The sequence below is a fragment of the Salvelinus fontinalis genome, chromosome 16 (genome assembly GCF_029448725.1).
Source record: "Salvelinus fontinalis isolate EN_2023a chromosome 16, ASM2944872v1, whole genome shotgun sequence".
In the NCBI taxonomy this organism is placed as follows: Eukaryota; Metazoa; Chordata; class Actinopteri; order Salmoniformes; family Salmonidae; genus Salvelinus; species Salvelinus fontinalis.
In genome coordinates, this window is record NC_074680.1 from 37,376,833 (window position 1) to 37,398,327 (window position 21,495).

Here is a 21,495-nt window from a genome sequence, read left to right on the forward strand (position 1 = left end):
TTGAGGAGGATTTCTGTCTAATAAAGCCATTTTGTGGGGAAAAACTAATCTGATTGGCTGGGCCATCCATGGCTGCGCCCCTAACCAGTCATGTGAAATCCATAGATTGGGGCCTAATTAATTAATTTTAATTGACTGATTTCCTTATATGAACTGTAACTCAGCAAAATCTTTGAAATTGTTGCAAGCTAGAGCTCCGACTTTCCGAACTGAAGATCACTGACGTTATGATTTGCCCTCGTATTTTACCGAGTTCCCAGATGTCTTCTGCCGCGTTCAAAACAACTGGGAACACGGAAAAATACTAGGTCAAGGCCCGAGTTACCGAGTTGGAATTCCGAGTTAGGTGTTTTCCCAGTCGGAGCTCGTTTTTTCCCGAGTTCACATTTATGTTGAACGCTCGGAAGTAGGAGATTCTCGAGTTCTCAGTTGTTTTGAACATGGCATTGAAAGCACCACGTGAGATCGCGGTAATGAGCGATATAGCAGACATCGAACGAGACTTGCCTGACCCGTCATCCTATGCCCCGTGTGACTGCATAAACAGAAAAGATGGCCGCCTCCGTCCGGGAAAAGCAGGCAGGTCTGTCAATGGTTTACTTTATTCATTCTTAATCAGCATAGGCTGTCGAACAAAATCGACTATTTTACCCTAGCTAGCTACCTATTGAAAAAAACGATCTGCCACGACGACCAACCAGTTCACGAGAAAAGCAATGCTAAGCTAACTTACTATCTGGCTAATTAACTTTACAATAGTATTATAAAACAGCAAGAAGTTGGATGGCTAGCCTAAACGTACCTCTACTCTTGAATTCACTAGACACTGATGTGGTTGTCATGTCAAGAAACATGAATGCAACGCAGTGAATGTGTTGTCGCCGGACACACTGAACTAGACAGACTTAACTTATATGTTCCATTTCCCCTCATTAACATGTGAATGGGTATCTAACAGTAGCTAGTTAACTATTTCACTCATCTAACGATTTCATAATTTCACTCAACATTGAGTGGCAGAAATGGTATAGTAAAGTCCCAGTCCCAGCCCCAGTCCTGTGCAATGTTTAGTGGGGCAAAAGTGGTGGCTGTAGTAAAAAGTGTTGGGGCAAAAGTGGTGGCTGGGGCGGCAGGTAGTCTAGTGGTTAGTGTTAGGCCAGTGACTGAAAGGTTTCTTGGTCGAATCCCCGAGCTGACAAGGTAAAAATCTGTCGTTCTGCCCCTGAACAAGGCAGTTAACTCACTGTTCCTAGGCTGTCATTGTAAATAAGAATTTGTTCTTAACTGACTTGCCTAGTTAAATAAAGGTTAAATAAAATGTAAACGTCCCATGGGTTCTTCCGTGTCCCCAGCTGCCTTGAAGCGCATGCTGAATTTCAACACTCCTCTGTTGAAAAACACTGCTGCTGAGCCGGTATGGAAGGTGCTGATCTACGACAGGTGTGGCCAGGACATCATCTCCCCTCTACTGGCAGTCAAGGAGCTACGGGACATTGGGATCACGTTGCACTTGTGAGTAGGCCTAACTCACAATTTGACATCAGTTAATAATCTATTAGTCTCCTTCACAAAAAGTACATTTAGAAAAAGCTAAAATCATGATGCGTCAGACAAATAATTGGTAAGGCTGTAAAGACATTGAACCTTTTTGTGTAACAACCCATCAACTGATGAGTCTTTTGATAATGAAGGAGCTACCTGTGTAGTATATTTCAAAGGACAACAACAGTTTTGAGAAAAGGAATTTGAGTCAATACGGAATTGAGCAATTGCAAATAAGTCCACACACGCACAGTGTTGACTTGGTGTCAATCAATAGAGGATACAGTCATCTAGAAAGCTCTTCAATGTATTTTATCTTTCTCTATAGGTTGCTTCATTCAGACAGAGATCCCATCCCGGATGTGCCAGCCATCTATTTTGTAATGCCGACAGAGGAGAACATTGACCGGATATGCCAAGTAAACATCCCTCACTCAGAACTTCAACATGACTTCGTCAGATATTTTTAAAAGCTGGATAGGCCAGATGATAAGGATAAATGTCTTTGGCCACCGAGTCTATGAATTTGGTGGCTTTGCCCAGATAAAATGATTTGTTGTCCAAACGTAACATCCCAGACATCTAACATCCTACTAGTCGGTATATTGTTCCACGCCATTGTTTTGTCTCTCTTTCTCAGGACCTTCGTAGCCAGCTGTATGAGTCTTACTATTTTAACTTCATCTCAGCCATATCCAGAAGTAAACTAGAGGATATTGCCAGTGCAGCTCTCTCAGCCAACGCTATCACACAGGTTACCAAGGTGAGTCTACAACACACTAGTTTACCACTCTGCCAGTCTGCATCTCAAATGGTACCCTATTCCCTATACGCTGCACTACTTTGTGCCTGTAGGGCTCTGGTGAAAAGCAGTGTACTATAAAGGGGGATAGTGTGCAATTTGAGACTCAGGCCCAGTCATTTTCTATAAATCACATCACAGGGTATTTGACAGTCTTGTAAGAGTAAGGTTTTTTTTTGCTTTTGTAGGTGTTCGATCAGTATTTGAACTTCATCACACTTGAAGATGATATGTTCATCCTCAGCAATCAAAATAAAGAGTTCATCTCCTACCATGGTAATAAGTTCATTGGATTCAGAAACGGGGCAAGATTTGATATTGTCAAAAGGAAACTAAAGATAACTGTTTTTATTCACATATTACCTTCAGATCGTCTTCTTGATTAGCTGGCATGATTGTATTTGACTTCCTGTTTTCCTATTCCCTTTTGATTAGCAATTAACAAACCGGACATCATGGACACAGAGATGGAGGCCATCATGGATACGATAGTAGACAGTCTCTTCTGCTTTTTGGTCACTCTGGGTGGGTCCTTCAACACAACGTTATCAGTGTCTCAATACTATTGAGACTCCTGAGAGAACATTGCTTTGGTATTTCAAAATATACTGTGAGATGCATTTACTCAGGTGGTTATACCATTTCTACCTGCTAGATGGCAGCATTACTACCATTTATTACTCACATGAATCGAAGCAGTACCAAGATGATAGTTATTCTGGGAGAGGAAAACTGTTTGAAAGTAAAGGGTTTTGTCTGAAAGTGTGACCATATAGATGACACTTTGACAAAACAAACCCACCTTGCAGTCTAAAAGATTCTCAGTTTTATCCTAATGTGATTCAGCCGCCACTAGACTCCAGCACATCTCTATAGAGAAGCTCTGCTAAACTCTTCAATGCTCTCTATTGGCAGTTAACAGATGTTTTGTTTTCTTAGGTACTGTCCCCATAATCCGCTGTCCAAGAGGGAATGCTGCGGAGATGGTCGCGGTGGTAAGTATTATCCTCCCTCATTTAAAACCATCTGAAGTTTCCTCGCCTCAGCCGCTGTCAGGGGCCCAGTCTGTCTGAACACTCTTTGTATTATGTCTTGGCAGTGCAGAGAGGCCTGGGAGAGTAGTACCCATCCCCCGTGGGCACAGTGAAAGGGGAAATTAGTCATTTGAGGACCACCCCAAATCCAACCACCCCCAGAATCTCAGCATTTGCAGACTGTATTTGCAGGTGGAATGTTGATGCAGTCTGTGTAGAAGCTGATCCTCCAGGGGCCTTAATGGATGGGTAGAGTGATTCTCCTCTAGTCACACCACTGCTCTTTGTTCCATGTACTGCTGTGTGGTGGTGGTGGTCTCAATGCAGGACTGTGTGCTTAGTCTTTATTTGGTTCAGAAGATATAAGGCCTCTTGCCTCGCTAGTTAAGAGACTAAAACATCTTAACCCAGTTTCTCTGTTGCAGAAACTTGACAAGAAGCTTCGGGAGAACCTGCGAGACGCCAGAAACAGCCTGTTCACTGGAGACAACATGGGGGTCAGCCAGTTCAGGTGGTTCAGGGTGCTGTAGACTAGTAAACTGGGTATGAACCATAAAGACAGCAGACTAGATGAAGACATTCATCCCATTGTGTACTTTACCATGGAAAGCCTACTCCATTCCATATGACAAACGCATACAATGGCTTCCCACACACACTGTTTCACCTTGTCTTTGTTTAACTCTGAGGTGGAAATGTGCTCTCCTGCTTTTCTCCTCCAGACCCACTGAACAGTTAGCTAGGCCTTCACTAAGTGGTGGATGAAGATAAAACAGTCATGCCTCCTCTGGGAAAATCTAAGCTGGATCCATTTCAAGTCTTTTGTGGTGGAGCCTAGTCAGTGGGGAACTCTGGGTACATATGTCATCCTCTCGTTTCATCTCTGTCTGTCTCTCTCTCTCAGCTTCCAGAGACCCTTATTAGTACTTGCTGACCGCAACCTGGATCTTGCCACCCCCCTCCACCACACATGGACCTACCAGGCCCTCATCCACGACGTGCTGGTAAGACTGACAGGATACAGGGAGAGAGAAAGAGTGGAGCAGACCTGTCTGTCGTTCTCCCGCCACAGTGTTATGATGGACTTAACAGACACATCATACACTTTGACAAAAACTAAGGGCTTACTAATGAAAAACGTCCACTCTACAGTCTGAACTCATTCCTGGTGAATTGTGTTGGGTGTATGGTATTTTACACTGAGTCTGAACTGGTCTGCTCAGTAGTGTGAATAGGGTATATACAGTAAACCAAGGTGTGTGTGTGGTTTTTCAAGGTAGCAAACAGATTTAACTTGGAATGTTATTTCTGAGATACTGTAATTACTTTGTGTGTAAGATGAAGAGGAGGGTAAATCTTATGGTATGTTCTCAGTGCGTTGACATGTGTCAGAGGTCATACATTTTAGTGAGGAACCATTTTCCACCATCCGTGCCTTAAAATGATTTGTGGTGTAGAGTGGACCAACCAGTCTCCTATCCTACCATTGGTTTTCAGCATTCCAGGTCCTTTGTTTTAGCCTCGATATATGTATGACAACGGTTGTTATTTTGAAGGTAGGCTATGATGATGTTAGTAGATATCAATGTTTATTCCCAGAGGGTTCTATGGATCAGTATGTTTTCTAATGTTTTCAGTAGAAATATGACCAGACTTGACATCCAATAGGATCTCTGCCAGCCAACAAACAGAGTAACTAGTGTCTGTACCGGTGTCTGTTTATTTGTGTGTCCCCCAGGACTTCCACCTGAACAGGGTTAGTATGGATGAGTCTGTGGAGTCAGAATCCTCTCCTGCCGGAGCCAGACCCAAGAAGAAGAACAAGAAGAGTTATGACCTCACATCAGCTGACATGTTCTGGCAGAAACACAAGGGCAGGTTTGTATTTGCTATGCAACATTTTTCCAGCAAAATTAAAGCAGTTACACATTTTTGAAAACATTACAATGCATTCACAACAGATGTCACAACATATTAAGTGTGTGCCCTCAGGCCCTTTCTCTACTACCACATATCTACAACACAAAATCCATGTGTTCATGTGTGTATGTTATTGTGTGTTTGTATGCATGTCTGTGCCTATGTTTGTGTTGCATCACAGTCCCCGCTGTTCCATAAGGTGTGTTATCAGTTAATATTTTTTTCTAGATTTTTACTGCTTGCATGAGTTTCTTGATGTGGAATAGAGTTCCGTGTAGTCATGGCTCTATGCAGTACTGTGCGCCTACCCCTAGTCTGTTCTGGATTTGGGGACTGAAGAGACCTCTGGTCTTGTGGGGTATGCATGGGTGTCCGAGCTGTGTGCCAGTAGTTCAAACCGACAGCTCGATACATTCAACATGTCAATACCTCTCACAAATACAAGTAGTGATGAAGTCAATCTCTCCTCCACTTTGAGCCAGGAGAGATTGACATATTAATATTAGCTCTCTGTGCTGCCCTGTTCTGAGCCAATTGCAATTTTCCCTCTTTGTGGTACCTGACCACACGACTGAACAGAAGTCCAGGTGCGACAAAACTAAGGCCTGTAGGACCTTCCTTGTTGAAAGTGCTGTTAAGAATGCAGAGTAGCCCTTTATTATGGACAGACTTCTCCCCATCCTAGCTACTGTTGTCAATATGTTTTGACCATGACAGTTTACAATCCAGGGTTACTCCAAGCAGTTTAGTGTCCTCAACTTGCTCAATTTCCACATTCATTATAAGATTTAGTTTGTCCCAAATACTATGCTTTTTGAAATATTTAGGACTAATTTATTCCTTGCCACTACCACCAAGATTTAATTTAATATTTGCTACTACCACCAAGATCTGCACCCGCGGCGGCTCCACCCGGGCCCGCGCCCTAGGCTTCCGTGCTCACCGCGGCGGCCCTCCTACTCATCGCGGCATAGCCCTTGAGGCTCTCATTGCCATTCCATTCTGGAACTAACTGCAGCTCTTTGCTAAGTGTTGCAGTCATTACAGTTTCTGATGTGTATAGTGTTGAGTCATCCACATAGATAGACACACTTTACTCAAAGCCAGTGGCATGTCGTTAGTAAAGATGGAAAAAAGTAAGGTGCCTAGACAGCTGCTCTGGGGAATTCCTGATTCTACCTGGATTATGTTGGAGAGGCGTCTATTAGAAAACACCCTCTGTGTTCTGTTAGACAGTTAACTCTTTATCCACAATATAGCAGGGGGTGTAAAGCCATACAAGTTTCCCCAGCAACAGACTATGATTGATAATGCCAAAAGCTGCTCTGAAGTCTAACCTAACAGCCCCCACAACCTTTTTATCATCAATTTCTCTCAGCCAATCATCAGTCATTTGTGTAAGTGCTGTGCTTGACTTCAGAGCAGCTTTTGGCATTATCAATCATAGTCTGTTGCTGGGGAAACTTGTATGGCTTTACACCCCCTGCTATATTGTGGATAAAGAGTTAACTGTCTAACAGAACACAGAGGGTGTTTTCTAATAGACGCCTCTCCAACATAATCCAGGTAGAATCAGGAATTCCCCAGAGCAGCTGTCTAGGCACCTTACTTTTTTCCTTCTATAAAAGCATGCTGAAAGTTTGTTTTCAATTTGTATTGTATCTGGTCAAACACAATTTCTTTTCTCCCAAAAGTTTACTAAGCGTTGGTAAAAGGCTGATTGGTTGGCTATTTGAGCCAGTGAAGGGGGCTTTACTATGCTTAGGTAAGGGAATAACTTTTGCTTCCTTCCCGGCCTGAGTGCTCACACTTTCTAGTAGGTTTAAATTGAAGATATGGCAAATAGGAGTGGCAATATCATCCGCTATTATCGTCAGTAATTTTCCATCCAAGTTGTCAGACCCAGATGGTTTGTTATTGTTGATAGACAATTTTTTCACCTCTTCCACACTTACTTTACGGAATTCAAAATTACAATGCTTGTCTTTCATAATTTCGTCAGATATACTTGGATGTGTCGTGTCAGCGTTTGTTGCGGGGATGTCATGCCTAAATTTGTTAATCTTGGTAATGAAAAAATCATTAAAGTAGTTGGCAATATCAGTGGGTTTAGTGATGAATGAGCTATCTGATTCAATGAATGATGGAGCGAAGTTTGCCTTTTTGCCCAAAATTTAATTTAAGATGCTCCAATGCTTTTTTAGTATCATTCTTTGTTTCATAGTGTAGTTTGTTTTATTCAGTTTAGTCACATGATTTCTCAATTTACAGTACATTTGCCAATTACTTGTACAGCCAGACTTATTTTGCCTAATCCTTCTCAACCATAACATTTTTCAATTCCTCATCAATCTATGGGGATTTAAGTTATTACAGTCATTTTCTTAATGGGTACATGCTTATTAGTAACTGGGAAAGCAATTTCATGAATGTGCCAAGTTCAGCGTCTGGTTGCTCCTCATTACACACCACGGACCAACAAATATTCTTTACATCAACAACATAGTAATCAGTACAAAACTTATTGTATGACCTCTTATACACTATATTAAGCCCAGCTTTCTAGATATGGCTACAATATTGTGATCACTACATCCGATTGATTTAGATACTGCTTTCAAACAAATTTCTGCAGCTTTAGTAAAGATGTGATCAATACATGTTGATGATTTCAATCTTGTGCTGTTTAACTACCCTGGTAGGTTGATTGATAACCTGAACCAGGTTGCAGGCACTAGTTTCAGTTTGAAGCTTTCTTAGGAACTCACTTGTGATCAATTACTGATTTAGAAGGTAGCTCTTGGCCGTTGCTTTATAAATCGGTAGCAACAGTATATTCCAAATTTTGCTGGTTAAATAAACGCAGTTCTGTTGGCTAAATTGGATTAAACTACTGATTTATAAGGTAGTCTGCAGGGGATGCTTTATAACTCGGTAGAATCAATCTATTTGGAGCTTTGCCATAGTGAAGTTCTTCTTGCCTGAGAGGTCGTTTTGACTCTTCCAGCCCGTTCCCAGAGGTGGCTGAGTCTGTACAGGAGGAGTTAGACACATACCGAGCCCAAGAGGACGAGGTGAAACGCCTCAAGAGCGTCATGGTAAGCGTGGCACACAGGTGGTTTTATAGAGCTGTTCAATGAAGTAGTCTCACTGAAAACAATAAGACGACACTCACACTTGCATATTCCCCACTAAAATAACTTTTTTATTTTCTTCTCCAGGGTTTGGAGGGTGAGGATGAGGGAGCCATTAGTAGTATTAGTATGTCAGACAACACAGCAAAACTTACCTCAGCTGTCAGGTGAGCATCAATGTAGAATATACAGTATTTATCCTTATTGTTATTTATTCATTACGGCGCCATTATTGACAGTTCTCTCAGTCCGTACCAAACTGTGTTTCCTCTAACAGCTCTCTGCCAGAACTTCTGGAGAAGAAGAGGCTGATTGACCTCCACACTAATGTAGCCACTGCCGTTCTGGATCACATTAAGGTCAGTGTTTAGCACTGTCTTGGCCAGACAGGGTGTTCTCTGTCTAGAGAGAGAGGGTTCTCTCTGTCCACAGTGCACATCATCCCATTAACACTGTTCTCAGATATTGAACACATATGGAAGACTGTTGTGCTGTGCAATTACAGTTCTACCATCTCATATAAAGTTACTAAATCTGTCAAAGGACTGCCTAAAAATCATCTTGAACTAATCTACACCTTATGGGATGTATCCACAGAGCCGTAAACTAGACGTGTACTTTGAGTACGAGGAGAAGCTGATGAGCAAATCCACCCTGGATAAGTCTTTACTGGACATCATCGGTGACCCAGACGGTAGATGTGCCACTGTGCTTATCTTGGCCAGAAATGACATAAATCATGCATGTGTGCTACTTTGTCAAGGGTTGGAAGTACCTGAGATACCTGTTTTGAAGGTTTGTCAAACAACAGTTTTTCTCTTTGTAACAGCGGGAACACCAGAGGACAAGATGAGACTCTTTCTGATTTTCTACATCACAGCCCTGCAGCCCACTTCAGAGGTGAGGCCTGGGCCCCTTCTATCCCTACCCTTAACCTTATCCCTCCTAACATACTAGACTCCCATCACACGTTCTCTCCCCATCAAATGCATGCCAAACTAGACTCTATCACAGGTCAGGGGAGGACGCACAGGATGCAGGCCCCTCTGTTAGGGAACTCGATACTGATATGACTGCAGTGGATCAGCATAATGTCCAATAGACCAAAAACAACACAATAGCAACCTGAATGGCGACACTTTGTGGTTTCACTGTAGAAGTCTTAACAAAAACACAAAACACAATTTGAAAAACCTTGGGCTTGGATTTAATTATGTAGAACACCATTAAGCAAAACACCAATTCCCAACATTTTCATTTTTCATATGCTTTTCTTCTGACAACGTTCAAAATCTTTATTGTTCGATATGACGCATGTAGAGGCCGATTCTAGGAACATTGAAACCCTTTGAAGCCGCGGCCAAACATCATTACTCCAGAAATCCAATAATGCTAGCCTGTTCTGTTCTGAGCATCTCAAGGCCCTCTGTATAGGAGACCTTCCGGCTCTCCACAATGACTGGGGGGTTCTACGTCCCGCCTGTTCTCTTCAGTGAGATTAGGGCTGACCTAGGATCAGTTGCCCACTCTTGTCCGTATAACCTTATTCATTATCATCTAAAAGACACAACTGATTCCAGAACAGCACTTCTACTCTGAGGCGCTTTGTTAATACGGGCCCAGGTTTCTGGCTGCGGCTGCAGGCTGGTATCAGTGTTAGGATCAGGCTGTCCTGGAGCATCATGTTGATCAATGGTCTTCCTAACAGTCCTTCTCCTCTGAGACACCATGCTGTTCCCTGGCCTGACAGCTGAAGTCAAGCAGGAAATCGTTTTCTACCACTAATGTCTATGGTATTTCTCCTTTCGTCTCTGTCCCCATGAACCTGAACCCTCCCTGGGCAGATTATCACCATGGGATTACCCTCTCCGGTCCATCCGTCCACTCCTGCTCTTTAGGTTATTTGTTTTCCCTGGCCGATGCGGTGTAACATGGTATATTAAACAGTCTCTACCGTCATTCCATACTATAAAGATGATGCCACCACACACATCACACTTGGCCTCACTCTGTTTATGAAGATTGGGTGTCGATCCCTTCGGGGTACTAGACCTTGAATGCCTGCTCGATCACTTGTATGTTTTTACCTTGGTGAAAACAGCCATTCTTTATGTTCTGTGATGTAGACTGACCTGGACCAATACAAGAAGGCTCTGCTAGACACAGGCTGTGACCTGTCCCCTGTCAACTACATCAAGCAGTGGAAGTAAGTTGTTCCATCAAATGATGTATCATACATACAGAACAAAACATAACAGTTAACCACATTTTGTTTTAGACAACAAGCTACTTATATATTGTCTTTTTTTCAGGGCTTTTACTAAGATTTCTGCCACACCATCTAACTATGGGAACAGCGGTGTAAAACCTATGGGGTAAGAGAGAGCGTGTCCCTTTCCATAGACCACAGTTTTAATCATTATTTAACCAGGTAAGTTATTGAGAACACATTTTTCTTTTACAATAACATAATCCATGCTAGTCCCATATTCCTAACCCCCGTGTTGACACTCTCCTAACCCCCGTGTTGACACTGTCTTCCTGTCTCTGTCTCACAGCCTCTTCTCTAGGGTGATGAACTCTGGCTCCCAGTTTGTCATGGAGGGGGTGAAGCACCTGGTGCTCAAACAGCATGTAAGTAGCTCTACACAGAGAGAGAGACACACACACACAGAAATATACACATGCACAGAAACACACAGGATGAGTAGGAAGATACTGAATGTCTCCTAATCTCCTGAGGCTGGCTGTGAGGCTGGCTGGCTGTGAGGCTGGCTGGCTGTGAGGCTGGCTGGCTGTGAGGCTGGCTGGCTGTGAGGCTGGCTGGCTGTGAGGCTGGCTGGCTGTGAGGCTGGCTGGCTGTGAGGCTGGCTGGCTGTGAGGCTGGCTGGCTGTGAGGCTGGCTGGCTGTGAGGCTGGCTGGCTGTGAGGCTGGCTGGCTGTGAGGCTGGCTGGCTGTGAGGCTGGCTGGCTGTGAGGCTGGCTGGCTGTGAGGCTGGCTGGCTGTGAGGCTGGCTGGCTGTGAGGCTGGCTGGCTGTGAGGCTGGCTGGCTGTGAGGCTGGCTGGCTGTGAGGCTGGCTGGCTGTGAGGCTGGCTGGCTGTGAGGCTGGCTGGCTGTGAGGCTGGCTTGTTGTGAGGCTGGCTTGTTGTGAGACTGGCTTGTTGTGAGACTGGCTGAGAGACTGGCTGGCTGGCTGCCTGTGAGACAGGCTGAGAGACTGGCTGGCTAAAAGACCGGCTGGCTAAAAGACCGGCTGGCTGGCTGAGAGACCGGCTGGCTGGCTGAGAGGCTGGCTGGCTGGCTGGCTGAGAGGCTGGCTGGCTGTCAGCCTGGCTGGCTGTCTGGCTGTCAGCCTGGCTGGCTGGCTGAGTGGCTGGCTGTGAGGCTGGCTGTCGGCCGCTCAGGCTGAGTGGCTGTCGGCCGCTCAGGCTGAGTGGCTGTCGGCCGCTCAGGCTGAGTGGCTGTCGGCCGCTCAGGCTGAGTGGCTGTCGGCCGCTCAGGCTGAGTGGCTGTCGGCCGCTCAGGCTGAGTGGCTGTCGGCCGCTCAGGCTGAGTGGCTGTCGGCCGCTCAGGCTGAGTGGCTGTCGGCCGCTCAGGCTGAGTGGCTGTCGGCCGCTCAGGCTGAGTGGCTGTCGGCCGCTCAGGCTGAGTGGCTGTCGGCCGCTCAGGCTGAGTGGCTGTCGGCCGCTCAGGCTGAGTGGCTGTCGGCCGCTCAGGCTGAGTGGCTGTCGGCCGCTCAGGCTGAGTGGCTGTCGGCCGCTCAGGCTGAGTGGCTGTCGGCCTAGCTGGCTGGGGGAGAGGCTGGCCGGCTGGCTGAGGAGCAGTCTCATTATGATACTGTCTGTATGTGTGTGTTTTTAAAGTGTCCAGATGTCAATTGGCTTTGATGGGAATGTTTTTCCTGGAGACATGTATGCTAATTCTCACTTAGCTGCTATTTTAGAGTCGGTCTGTAATGAATGATATCATCCGGTGAGCAGAACAGAGTTTGAACGAGATTCTCTTTCAGAACTTGCCCGTCACACGTATCCTGGACAACCTGATGGAGATGAAGTCCAACCCGGTGAGTCTCCTCCTCTTTTTTTCCCTCCTCCTCTGTTCCCTCTCTATTGTGGACATTCCTCTATGTATTTGTGTTGCACCGTCACATTCAGGAGGGAAGCATGCTCATGATACAGTAGCAAAAAGATGGACAACCTGATTGGAGTCTCATGTATGCAGTCTGAGATCTCTCCAATCATGCCTCTATTCTGTTCAGATCACTTCTGACTGAATATGTGGAAAAACTATTCATCACTATTTGTGAAGAATTACTTTTTTAGATAAGCTACTTTGCAAAATGGGGGAGGGAGAGAGGGGTATTGTCTGATCTGAATGAGTTAAATGTGTCTTACAGGATCCATCCTGCTTGTACTGGAGCTGTGGTTACTAAGAGAAATTGGGTGACCTCTAAGCAATGTAAGGATTTGAGGGTTTCTAGAATTGAGTGTGGTGTACTGATGATTTCTGATCTGCAGGAGACAGATAACTACAGATACTTTGACCCCAAGATGCTGCGTGGCAGTGAGAGGTAAGACTCCATAAAGAGGTTTAAAGATAGCAGTTACTTAAGGCCTATAAATAGTTGTGTGCATTTTCTATGTCTGCAAGATGTTTCTAACACTCCTGCCTTCCAACCAGCTCCATCCCAAGGAACAAGAATCCGTTTCAAGAGGTGAGTCCTGCCATGGTCGGCAGAAAGAGACACACAAATAGGACCTCCATCAAGTCCAGTAACTGCTGTAGCCCTGAGTACCCGGACGGTCCTGGCGCTTAGCCTGGCCTGACTGTGTGACGGGGAGAGCACTAATGTAATCTGTGTGTACTGGACCTGAATCTAGCAGCCTGATGTAGCATTACGGTTTTAAAATTAGACTTTCTCTCCTTCTATTTTAGGCTATCGTCTTCATGGTGGGAGGAGGGAACTACGTAGAATATCAAAACCTGGTGGACTACACAAAGGTAGCTTCTTATTACTCTAAATCGGTTTGTTTTTCGAGAACCTCTTTATATATCCAGTTGAGTTTTATTGAACCATGTGTATTTTGTGGTACCCTTTTTAAGGCAAAGCCAGGGAAGAGGGTACTGTACGGATGCAGTGAGCTCTTCAATGCAGGACAGTTCATCAAGCAGGTAGGAGGACCAACAGCCTTTAATAAAATTCAATATTAATATTGCTAATTATATATAATTGATCATTATCATTTGATAATATCATGATATTTACCAACAGTAATCATTAACCAGCCCTAAACATAATATGAAATTATGACACATATTGTGTGTTTGTGTTAAATGACCTACTCTGCTTAATTGATCTTAGATTTCTTGTTTTGGTTATTTCTCCATGCTTATCTCCACAGCTGTCCTCTCTCGACCAAAAGTAAAAACAAGAAAATATATGAACATTTTATTTTCTTCGATTCCATTTCTCCTAAATACTCAAGACCTCCTGAATCAAACTGTAGAATCATACCTCTAGGTTCTCTCTCTGATATTCCATGTATTTTATAATGTGTACTGTACTTACGTTGTTTGTTTACCTAATTATCTTTACACTCTCAACAAATAAAGATTAAGTCTTACTCAGCACTGCCGTGATGTCAAGTGTTTGTACCAGGGTTTTCCAACTTGTCCTTTGTTTCATCTTATTCTAGATCAGAACAGGGTGTTTTAGCAGAGACTTCAGGATTCATTTTTTTATTTTTAAAGTCTACATATAGCCCTGTTTGTCTGTTTCCGTTCCCCTTAGGCCATTTTGGAGCTGAACTCATCAACCAAGCAGGCAGTTGTCAGTTTTGTTGACCCAGAGTTCTAGCATGGAGAACTCACAATTTACTATAGAAGGTGCTGCTGCTTCATCTCTCTATTGCTTCACACCATAACCCACTAACACACCGTAACCCACTAACACACCGTAACCCACTAACACACCGTAACCCACTAACACACCGTAACCCACTAACACACCGTAACCCACTAACACACCGTAACCCACTAACACACCGTAACCCACTAACACACCGTAACCCACTAACACACCGTAACCCACTAACACACCGTAACCCACTAACACACCGTAACCCACTAACACACCGTAACCCACTAACACACCGTAACCCACTAACACACCGTAACCCACTAACACACCGTAACCCACTAACACACCGTAACCCACTAACACACCGTAACCCACTAACACACCGTAACCCACTGTAACCCACTAACACACCGTAACCCACTAACACACCGTAACCCACTAACACACCGTAACCCACTAACACACCGTAACCCACTAACACACCGTAACCCACTAACACACCGTAACCCACTAACACACCGTAACCCACTAACACACCGTAACCCACTGTAACCCACTAACACACCGTAACCCACCGTAACCCACTAACACACCGTAACCCACTAACACACCGTAACCCACTAACACACCGTAACCCACTAACACACCGTAACCCACTAACACACCGTAACCCACTAACACACCGTAACCCACTAACACACCGTAACCCACTAACACACCGTAACCCACTAACACACCGTAACCCACTAACACACCGTAACCCACTAACACACCGTAACCCACTGTAACCCACTAACACACCGTAACCCACTAACACACCGTAACCCACTTCCTTAACCATCGTTTAGTGTGTCACCAATCGGAGCATTTAGATAAGTGTATTATTAGCTGACCTGACTTCAGTGGCTAGCATTGCATCAGACACTCTCATTAACAGGATCAAGGGATTAGGCTAATAATGTATGAAAGACATAGCCATGTCTGTTCTCTCAGCCTCAGTCTATTGCTGTACACCTGCCTGCTGCTGGCTGGCTGGCCACATGGACATGGTGATCCTGTGGAGAGACTGAGAGGGTGATTCTCAACTCTGTCACGCTCTCACTTGGAATAAAGACAAGAGAATGCGACCATCCACCAGAGCGGTCTCTGGGACACCACTCACTTCACCTGTCTATAAATCAGAACGACACTGGGCTCTTCAGACGTGTGTGTGGTTGAAATGAGACTGTTGTGAAAGTTTGGATCTTGGCTTAGTGGCACTCAGAAGACAAGGGTGCTGATGGAGGACACCATTATATCCCGTCCTAATGTAACTACAGGGTATCAGCCAAGGAGGAGACTGCCATTGGTGTTTACTTGTTGATACTAGGTAATTATTCTAATGTTTACCTTGTTAAACTGCTATAAAGCTACACTGTTGATAATTATAGAATAGACAACTTTCACAAAATAAATACATGGTAAATCTTGAGTGTACTTGTATTCTGATGGCATTGTTATGAGTTGTCTTCATGGATATGGTTTAATTGGGATGTATTTTATTTACATTTCCAGGGTGGCTCTCCTGGCTAGGTAATGGAGTGGTGATTTGTTATTAAAGTGTCTCGCTTTGAGGACAATACAGTGCCACTGAAACGGCCCGCTACCAAAGCATGTGGCCTCTCCTCTGTGGCCAACGTGAGTAAAACATTTAAACGTGTTAACACTCGCAGGGCTGCCAGCCAAGATGGCATCCCAAGCCGCGTCCTCAGAGCATGCGCAGACCAGCTAGCTGGTGTGTTTATGGACATATTCAATCTCTCCCTATCCCAGTCTGCTGTCCCCACATGCTTCAAGATGGCCACCATTGTTCCTGTTCCCAAGAAAGCTAAGGTAACTGAACTAAATGACTATCGCCCCCTAGCACTTCTGTCATCATGAAGTGCTTTGAAACACTAGTCAAGGAGCATATCACCTCCACCCTACCTGAGACCCTAGACCCACTCCAATTTGCTTACCGGTCCACTGACAATGCAATCCCCATCACACTGCCCTAACCCATCTGGACAAGAGGAATACCAATGTAAGAATGCTGTTCATTGACTACAGCTCAGCATTCAACACCGTAGTTCCCTCCAAACTCGTCATTAAGCTTGAGAACCTGAGTCTCGATCCCGCCCTGTGCAACTGGATCCTGGACTTTCTGACGGGCCGCCCCCAGGCCTACAGAGAGGAGGTGAGGGCCCTCAGAGTGTGGCGTCAGGAAAATAACCTCTCACTCAACGTCAACAAAACAAAGGAGATGATCGTGGATTTCAGGAAACAGCAGAGGGAGCACCCCCCCCCCCCCTATCCACATCGACGGGACAGTAGTGGAGAAGGCGCAAAGTTTTAAGTTTCTCGGCGTACACATTACAGACAAACTGAAATGGTCCGCCCACACAGACAGTGGGGTGAAGAAGGCGCAACAGCGCCTCTTCAACTTCAGGAGGCTGAAGAAATTTGGCTTGTCACCTATAACACTCACAAACTTTTACAGATGCACAATTGAGAGCATCTTATGGGGCTGTGTCACCGCCTGGTACGGCAACTGCACCGCCCTCAACCAATAATTAAATTCCCAATTCAATATTATCCCAACCCAACAATTCCATAAATTAAAATGAAATTCCTTCAGGCTGATGTCACTGTTCAGACAAACTAGCTATACTGGAAATGTAGAATACAGGTAGAAATGATTTAAAACAAATCCTGTAGTCAATTTTTTAGAAGTGGATTAATTCCATCAACTGTGAAATGTTCAATTCCAATTTAGTTCCAGTTCAAACAGACCAAACTAAATGTAATTGTAATTGAACCAAACTCTGAGTAGTTGATCTTGAATGAGATCTTAAATGAGGTTCAAGATCACTTCATAGATTGACGAGGAACCCAGATCTTATCAAGGAGTTCATCTGTGAATATGAAAACAAAACTATGTTCTAGCTCCACATATTATTAAATCAATCCCTCAGTAGACTACTGTTACCGTGTCTATCCAGGACTCCCAGCATTCCACTTGACAGACGACTGGAATAAACGACAGAAAAACATGACATTCCAGCAGAGAAGAGTGTGTTTTTATCCTGCAGTAATCCGTCTACCTGGCTTGTACCGTGAGAGTCTGGTTAGTGGGTGATGACAAAACACGGCTTGGAAGGATTCCTCCCTCCACAGGCTGGCAGAGTTGCAGGCACTTCATCCTAATGTAAAAGTGTGTGGATGTAGGTGTAGGTGTGTGCGTGCCAGTCTGCGTGTCTGCCAGGTGGACGGCTTCCCAATCCTGCTCTTTGGGCTCATAAGCATCAACACACTGACAGCTATCAGTGTCATTCGTTACAACAAGGGATGCCAGCCTAGCCATGGTATGTGGTCTATGCTGTGACCCTGCCAGGGTTGCAGGCCAAGGGGGTGTGGTCCAGGTTCTCATGGCAGTGCACCTTGGGGCAATGTCAGCCACTCTAAACCCCATTATCTGCTGCTCCAGGTCAAAGCCTTAAGCTGTTCAGTGATCCCGGACTGCCGGTGGGCAGGTTGGCTTGGTGGCACAGATCAAATGGGACTATTTTATTAGAGAGAATCAGATTATGATCTCAGTTGTAGTCATTGTTTTTTGTGAAATCAGGATAGTTGCAGGATTGGGTACATACTACACACTGGTAAATGCTGTTGGATTCAAAGTACTAAGCCAATTTGGGTCTACTGATGGCCTGCTCTTTTAGCTATACACTGCTTTGATTTCATTTACATTTTTAGTCCAATGCAGAGTTATATCTTCTCATCTTCAGAAGGTATTGGTTAGGTCAGTGTTTGTGGCTATTCATGTGTAGTGTGTATTATACCAACTCCTCCCCTAGGTGTCTGATCCTGTGTTCAGCCTTCCTGATGGTCTGGTCTCCCTACAAGTTCATCTCAATGTGGCCTCCTCTCCACAACATCCTGGCCAGACTGTTTGCTAAGTCAGCCAGCTTCTACAACCCCTTCATCTAGCTGGGCATGAGCTCCAAGTTCAGACAAAACCTCAGGGCACCGCTCTCTCTGTGTGTCTGGCCGCTCTCTTTGTGTGTCTGGCTGCTTTCTTTTTGTGTCTGTCCACTCTCTCTGTGTGTCTGTTCGCTCTCTGTGTGTCTGTTTGCGCTCTGTGTGTCTGTTCTCTCTCTGTGTCTGTTCTCTCGCTTTCTCTCTCTGTGTCTGTTCTCTCGCTTTCTCTCTCTGTGTCTGTTCTCTCGCTTTCTCTCTCTGTGTCTGTTCTCTCGCTTTCTCTCTCTCTCTCTCTCTCTCTCTCTCTCTCTCTCTCTCTCTCTCTCTCTCTCTCTCTCTCTGTCTGTTCTCTCTCTCTCTCTCTCTGTGTCTGTTCTCTCTCTCTCTCTCTGTGTCTCTGTGTCTGTTCTCTCTCTCTCTCTGGGTGTCTGCTCTCTCTCTCTCTCTGGGTGTCTGCTCTCTCTCTCTCTCGCTCTCTGTGTCTGTTCTCTCTCTCTCTCGCTCTCTCTGTGTCTGTTCTCTCTCTCTCTCTCTCTCTCTCTCTCTCTCTCTCTCTCTCTCTCTCTCTCTCTCTCTGTGTCTGTTCTCTCTCTCTGTGTCTGCTCTCTCTCTCTCTGGGTGTCTGTTCTCTCTCTCAATTTTCAATTCAATTTGCTTTATTGGCATGACGTAACAATGTACATATTGCCAACGCTTATTTTGGATATTTAAATGTAAAAATATATACACTGCTCAAAAAAATAAAGGGAACACAATGTAACTCCAAGTCAATCACACTTCTGTGAAATCAAACTGTCCACTTAGGAAGCAACACTGATTGACAATAAATTTCACATGCTGTTGTGCAAATGGAATAGACAAAAGGTGGAAATTATAGGCAATTAGCAAGACACCCCCCAAAACAGGAGTGATTCTGCAGGTGGTGTCCACAGACCACTTCTCAGTTCCTATGCTTCCTGGCTGATGTTTTGGTCACTTTTGAATGCTGGCGGTGCTCTCACTCTAGTGGTAGCATGAGACACAGTCTACAACCCACACAAGTGGCTCAGGTCGTGCAGTTCATCCAGGATGGCACATCAATGCGAACTGTGGCAAAAAGGTTTGCTGTGTCTGTCAGCGTAGTGTCCAGAGCATGCAGGCGCTACCAGGAGACAGGCCAGTACATCAGGAGACGTGGAGGAGGCCGTAGGAGGGCAACAACCCAGCAGCAGGACCGCTACCTCCGCCTTTGTGCAAGGAGGTGCACTGCCAGCGCCCTGCAAAATGACCTCCAGCAGGCCACAAATGTGCATGTGTCAGCATATAGTCTCACAAGGGGTCTGAGGATCTCATCTCGGTACCTAATGGCAGTCAGGCTACCTCTGGCGAGCACATGGAGGGCTGTGCGGCCCCACAAAGAAATGCCACCCCACACCATGACTGACCCATCGCCAAACCGGTCATGCTGGAGGATGTTGCAGGCAGCAGAACGTTCTCCACGGCGTCTCCAGACTCTGTCACGTCTGTCACATGTGCTCATGTGCTCAGTGTGAACCTGCTTTCATCTGTGAAGAGCACAGGGCGCCAGTGGCGAATTTGCCAATCTTGGTGTTCTCTGGCAAATGCCAAACGTCCTGCACGGTGTTGGGCTGTAAGCACAACCCCCACCTGTGGACGTTGGGCCCTCATACCACCCTCATGGAGTCTGTTTCTGACCGTTTGAGCAGACACATGCACATTTGTGGCCTGCTGGAGGTCATTTTGCAGGGCTCTGGCAGTGCACCTCCTTGCACAAAGGCGGAGGTAGCGGTCCTGCTGCTGGGTTGTTGCCCTCGTACGGCCTCCTCCACGTCTCCTGATGTATTGGCCTGTCTCCTGGTAGCGCCTGCATGCTCTGGACACTACGCTGACAGACACAGCAAACCTTTTTGACACAGTTCGCATTGATGTGCCATCCTGGATGAACTGCACTACCTGAGCCACTTGTGTGGGTTGTAGACTCCGTCTCATGCTACCACTAGAGTGAGAGCACCGCCAGCATTCAAAACTGACCAAAACATCAGCCAGGAAGCATAGGAACTGAGAAGTGGTCTGTGGTCACCACCTGCAGAATCACTCCTGTTTTGGGGGGTGTCTTGCTAATTGCCTATAATTTCCACCTTTTGTCTATTCCATTTGCACAACAGCATGTGAAATTTATTGTCAATCAGTGTTGCTTCCTAAGTGGACAGTTTGATTTCACAGAAGTGTGATTGACTTGGAGTTACATTGTGTTGTTTAAGTGTTCCCTTTATTTTTTTGAGCAGTGTATATATGTATATTTTTTAATTTGTTTAAAAAAATGAGAATCAAAATTGTCAACGGGACAATTGTAAAAACAATAACCAAGGGTCAAAATAACCATACATCCAACAATAACAATAAGCATACAGTAGAGTACATGTGCAGGTTGATTGGTCTGTCAGACACTGTCCTTCAACTTATGGCAAGCAGCAATGTAGTGCGCTGCCAACCCACAGCTCTCTGCGTCCTCCCCCAACAGGACGGGTAGCCTACTCTCATCAGAGAGGTCTTTGAAACCCACAGCTCTCTGCGTCCTCCCCCAACAGGACTGGTAGCCTACTCTCATCAGAGAGGTCTTTGAAACCCACAGCTCTCTGCGTCCTCCCCCAACAGGACGGGTAGCCTACTCTCATCAGAGAGGTCTTTGAAACCCACAGCTCTCTGCGTCCTCCCCCAACAGGACTGGTAGCCTACTCTCATCAGAGAGGTCTTTGAAACAGAAAAAGGGTTTCAAATTTGGGGAAATGACACTCTAATTGTTTTATATTTTTTACATTTTGTCAGGAAATGCAGCTCCGTCTCAGGTTTTGCTGTTGTGCAGTGGTTGAACAGCCTTTCCTCTACAGGGAGCCAGGTTTTCCTGTGTCTACCCTTCTCAATGGCAAGGCTGTGCTCACTGAGCCTGTACATTGTCAAGGTTTTTCCAAGGTTTTGATCAGTAACCATGGTCAAATATTTAGCCACAGTGTACTGTCGATTTAGGGCCAGATAGCACTGCATTTTGCTTTGTGCTTGTGTTTCCCAATAAGCAATGTAGCTTTGTTTTGACTGTGTTGTAATTTGGTTTATTCTGATTGATTGGATGTTCTGGTCCTGAGGCTTCAGTGAGTTAGTAGAACAAGTTTGTGAACTCAGCCCCAGGACCAGCTGGATGAGGGGA

The 21,495-nt window shown here is 45.2% G+C and overlaps 1 protein-coding gene across 1 annotated transcript; it reads left to right on the top strand.

The window, feature by feature from the left end:
- Nucleotides 1-140: 140 nt before the first annotated feature.
- Nucleotides 141-14,062, top strand: LOC129813109 (sec1 family domain-containing protein 1-like). Its single transcript, XM_055865292.1, has 24 exons — nucleotides 141-583; nucleotides 1,353-1,512; nucleotides 1,871-1,961; nucleotides 2,183-2,305; nucleotides 2,533-2,620; nucleotides 2,780-2,869; nucleotides 3,284-3,339; nucleotides 3,804-3,889; nucleotides 4,283-4,382; nucleotides 5,117-5,256; nucleotides 8,306-8,396; nucleotides 8,520-8,599; nucleotides 8,710-8,791; nucleotides 9,030-9,126; nucleotides 9,262-9,332; nucleotides 10,559-10,638; nucleotides 10,745-10,807; nucleotides 10,991-11,066; nucleotides 12,444-12,497; nucleotides 12,952-13,004; nucleotides 13,115-13,148; nucleotides 13,370-13,435; nucleotides 13,538-13,606; nucleotides 13,837-14,062. Exons 1-24 carry the CDS (start codon nucleotides 553-555, stop codon nucleotides 13,858-13,860), a joined length of 1,905 nt encoding a protein of 634 aa, XP_055721267.1. The 5' UTR covers nucleotides 141-552; the 3' UTR covers nucleotides 13,861-14,062.
- Nucleotides 14,063-21,495: the final 7,433 nt, after the last annotated feature.